At 40.1% G+C, this 4,314-nt stretch overlaps 1 protein-coding gene across 6 annotated transcripts in view; it reads right to left on the bottom strand.

Annotated features, from left to right (window-relative positions):
- sez6l (seizure related 6 homolog (mouse)-like) overlaps positions 1-4,314 on the bottom strand; it is a 34,288-nt gene that overhangs the window by 13,484 nt on the left and 16,490 nt on the right. For all 6 annotated transcript variants that reach the window (XM_025062293.1, XM_025062292.1, XM_025062291.1 and 3 more), the window contains exon 2: positions 1,318-1,752. In XM_025062293.1, the coding sequence (XP_024918061.1) occupies positions 1,318-1,752 (435 nt within the window). The remainder of the gene's footprint in view (positions 1-1,317; positions 1,753-4,314) is intronic.

Genomic DNA, 4,314 nt, shown 5'->3' on the forward strand with positions numbered 1-4,314 from the left:
ATATATATATATATTTATATAAATATTTATATATTTATATAAATATATACATATGTATATATATATATTTATATAAATATTTATATATTTATATAAATATATACATATGTATATATATATATTTATATAAATATTTATATATTTATATAAATATATACATATGTATATATATATATTTATATAAATATATATATATATTCAGTGCAGCTTTATTCCCATGACCTGCTGTAACTGTCAGATAAATCAAAGGGTAAGTTTGGATTTATCATGACAAATCATATTACAGTAAGTCAGGATAGTAATAGTCATAAATCCACTTTTTTTTTTTCTGTATATGACTGGACCAGAAAGATAAATACCATCAGGCAGATGTCTGTGTTTCACAGCTGTTTTTATTTCGGACTAATCCATACGGACAAATGTGTCAAATTAAACTTGAAATGTTATTACTGTGAACGTGAATGACGGCTTTGGTTAAGAGTTTGTTTCCATGGTTCAGTGAGGCTGTTGTTCTCAACAATATTGTATCTAATTTGTATCTGTTTACCATCAACAGCACACAGTCTGTAAAATGTGAATTTTGACTTTTGGATTTCTGTAAATTGACTGGCGTGAACGAAACAAGAAGGAAAAAAAACCCAAAATGTCGTTTTTATCCAGCTTCTTATCAATCACTTCCACCTCGTTAGAGTATCATTTACTTGAAGTGAAGTCCGCCTCCTCTTTACATGAGCTGTTGGACTATAGCTGTTAATTAAAACTGCTGTGGTGGAAGTGGGAATACTGCTGAAAGTACTCCACAGTCACAAAGGACTGAACGTCCAGTGAGTTTTGACTTAAAGTTCAGAGGAAAACGACTGGAGCATCTTGTTTCACCTGTGTACCCCTCAATAAACGCAAAAAAAAATTTTGTTTATTGAAGGGTAGACTGTTTTTTTTTTAATCTACAAACTTCTTGACTTTTCACTCAGACCAACATTTAATGACGTTGTTCACGTGTTATTTTGATTTTATCTTACAATACCCTGTCTCCTCCAGGTTTGGTTAAGCTTAGCTAATTCTGCTAATCTTTCCGCCTCGATCATCCTCAGAGTTTCTAACGGCAGCTTTGCTTCCTTTTATAATGATTTCATTTTGTTTTGTTTTTGTCCAAACATTTGCTAAAGAATGAAACAACAGCACCATCTGACTTTTCTTGGTTGTCACATTCAGCTAGCTGATAAAGAAAACCTCATGCTAAATAACGTTAGCGTTGTCAATAAGAGCAGCTATAGGATTTAGAGAGGTCTGTCCCAGAGAAGTTAACCTTCCTCTGACCTGAAGAGGGCGCCCCTCCCTCAGTGTCCACATTCAGCCTGGTGGTCGTGGTGGTGACTTCGGCCTCCTTCTTTGTAGCCTGCGTCTGTGTGTGAGGAAGCAGGGAGTGTGTGTCCGCAGGTGAAGCAGAAACATCGGGGTCGCCGCCAAGGCCTGAGACGGAAGCCGACACCCTTCGTAGTAATCCCCCGCTTTCACGCTCCACGGAACGACTCCCTGGGATGGAGCCGATGCCGTCCAGGAGAGGGAGCAGGTTCTGTGGCAGAGCGGAGGAGAAGACCTCCCCTCTCTGGGAGACAAGTCGTCCTTTTTGACCGAGCAGTGAGTGTAGCAAATCTCCAGCCGCCGCACTGGAGCTCTTCCTGCCGGTTCTGCCTTCTTTGGGGGGGTGTGTTGTCACCCGTGGGGACAGGGTGAAGTTCAGGACTTCTTTTTCTGCGGAGAGCAGCAAACACGACGGTGAGGGGGTTTTGAATCAAGTAAATTAACAAATACACTAGTACACTGTTTCCCAAAGACTGGGTTGCAACCCCAGGAGGATCAAAAAAAAAATTTTTTTTGGGTCATCTCACATCATGTTTCCCAGGAGTTTACGATGTCTCTTGACTTGGGTCGCGAAGTTTGTGACTTTAAAATATGGGTCTCCAGAATAAAAGTCTGGGAAACACTGCACAAGTAACAGTCAAAGACAATGTGACCTTGTCTTCACACTGAGTTAGCACATACACTGTATGTCCATCAACCAACCAGGCAGAACATCCAGCCCCTCACTTAAAGAACACAATGCTGCATTTACACACACACACACACACAACAAGCAGTCACCTGGTAAGTGATGCAGACATTTGGTTACATGGACATGCTCCTGGGCAGACGATGTCCCTGGATACAAGTCAGTCTCCACATTCTCACACACTATCTGTCTCTTTCAGCCTCAGCAGATAAATCACGTTACCTTCCCTGTTTCATTTTGTGTAACACAGTTCTCTTTTTCCCACCAGTAATTACCTGCGCCACACCTGATACATTCTACCTGGGTCTTGTTTTTTTTCACGCCCCTGTCTCACGTCTCTGGACATTTGTACCCGTCTCACTGTGACAAACATTCCCATGCCTCTCTCCTGGTGTTCCTGCTCAGGTTCAGTCTGAGCTGTGTGACTTTGTAAACAGCCAACTGACTCGAGAGCGTCTCTTTGTTTACCAACAACCACAGCAGTAAATACCCAGTAGCTGCATTGACCTCCAGCTGATTATCCCCGACTTCTTCCTGTCTAGGTTTCCTTTGTCTGTGGTTGTCCTGATAACAGACCGACAGAAATGTCATCAAGACATTCGATGGAGGAACTGCAGTTCAACCAAGATGACTTCCAGTTCATCTTCAGCCAAAACGATAAAAGTCGGTAAAATTAGGAAATTCACCTGTGACTCATTCAGGGCCAAATTCACGGTGGTTAAAATGAATATTGTGTGACTATAGTAATACTACACACAGCGGCCAACTACACACTGTCAAAACCTCTATAAAGTATGCAGTACACAGACACCTGTTGTCCTGACTGCTGGGATTTTTTTAATGCAGTGTTCGACTGTAGAATTTCAATGATCCTGGAAGGTCGTGGACATGTAGCTGTGGTTTTCACCCTCACTCTTTATGGACAAAGATCACTCCAGGCTACTTAAAAAAAAAAACTAAATGATGTTTGAACTTTCAGTGTTGAAAAAAAACCTAAATGATGTTTGAACTTTCAGTGTTGCACTCGGGTTTTTTTGGTATCTTGTGCTGAAAACGTTCTTTTTAAATTGAAAGACACAGTTTGGACAAACTTTATATCCAAGTATTGAGCGATATCCAAACCTGCCATAGAAAGACGCTCTTGTTAATTAGGGAAACGCCCAGAATGTTCTCCCAGGGCCTTTTCAGTCCAATCTACAAAATGAATACCACCAAATATTTACCAAACAAAATGTAAAACACTAATAAGTATTTTTTTTAAATGTCCTTCCACATTTAACCACAAATCCCAGTGAACTACGGGTTTAGTTTTTATAAAACATATTTGACTGTATTTTCGTTCATGAGTCAGATCCCATCAGGCTTAGATTAGGTGAGATAAGGTTACTGTATTTTTCGGACTATAAGTCGCCCCAGAGCATAAGTCGCTCCAATGCCCTCTAGTGAATGTCAGGGTGAAAATAACAAACATGTAAATTTTCGGTGGTATAGGAGTAGCAGATACTATTACACAAGCCTAGAGTGCCCTCTAGTGTCTGCCAGTGTAAAAATAACAAATGTGAAATTATATATTTTAATATATAAGTCGCAAACCCAGCAAAAGAATGAAAAAAAAAGTGCGACTTATAGTCAAGAAAATACGGTAGTTTAGGTTAGGTTAAATGTTAATCTGCTGTTGCTCTGAAGGTCTGTTTGCGATGTTATGGTATGTTGACTTGTTACTGTCCCTCAGAGAAAGAAAGGTCACTGCACGCTGACGATGACCGCCTGTTGTTTTAGGGAGAAAATGATGTGAAGTACTTTCAAAGGCCTTCAGTCCAGTTGACCAGGGACAACCTGGGGACCTCCAGTACCAGGGTGACGTCTCCAACACCAAAGAAGAGATAAAAGATACCACGTGCTGTGGGAGCCGTGAAAATACCACATCATGGTGATTTCTGTGTCTATTTCAGGAAAAGATTAAAAGTCCAGGACATTTGGACTGGATGGAGCCACAACAGAACAAAAGGCTGAGTATTTTCCAATCAATACCAGCAGGACTGAGGACACAGAGGTTCTGGTAAGGACCGGTGAGCTTGACGTTTGAATAAAACTTCCACCTTCCAGTGACTGAAATTTAAAAACAAAATACAAACACATAATGCTACCTGACAATGGGGTAAATATAATTAAAGCTCATTCTTACTCTTATTCTTCTTCGACATAGTATGTACTTTAAACATATGACCTGAAACCTTGGTTTTTCTGTCCACAAATCAACCTTT

This window comes from Cynoglossus semilaevis, chromosome 14 (assembly GCF_000523025.1).
Source record: "Cynoglossus semilaevis isolate Cse_v1.0 chromosome 14, Cse_v1.0, whole genome shotgun sequence".
In the NCBI taxonomy this organism is placed as follows: domain Eukaryota; kingdom Metazoa; phylum Chordata; class Actinopteri; order Pleuronectiformes; family Cynoglossidae; genus Cynoglossus; species Cynoglossus semilaevis.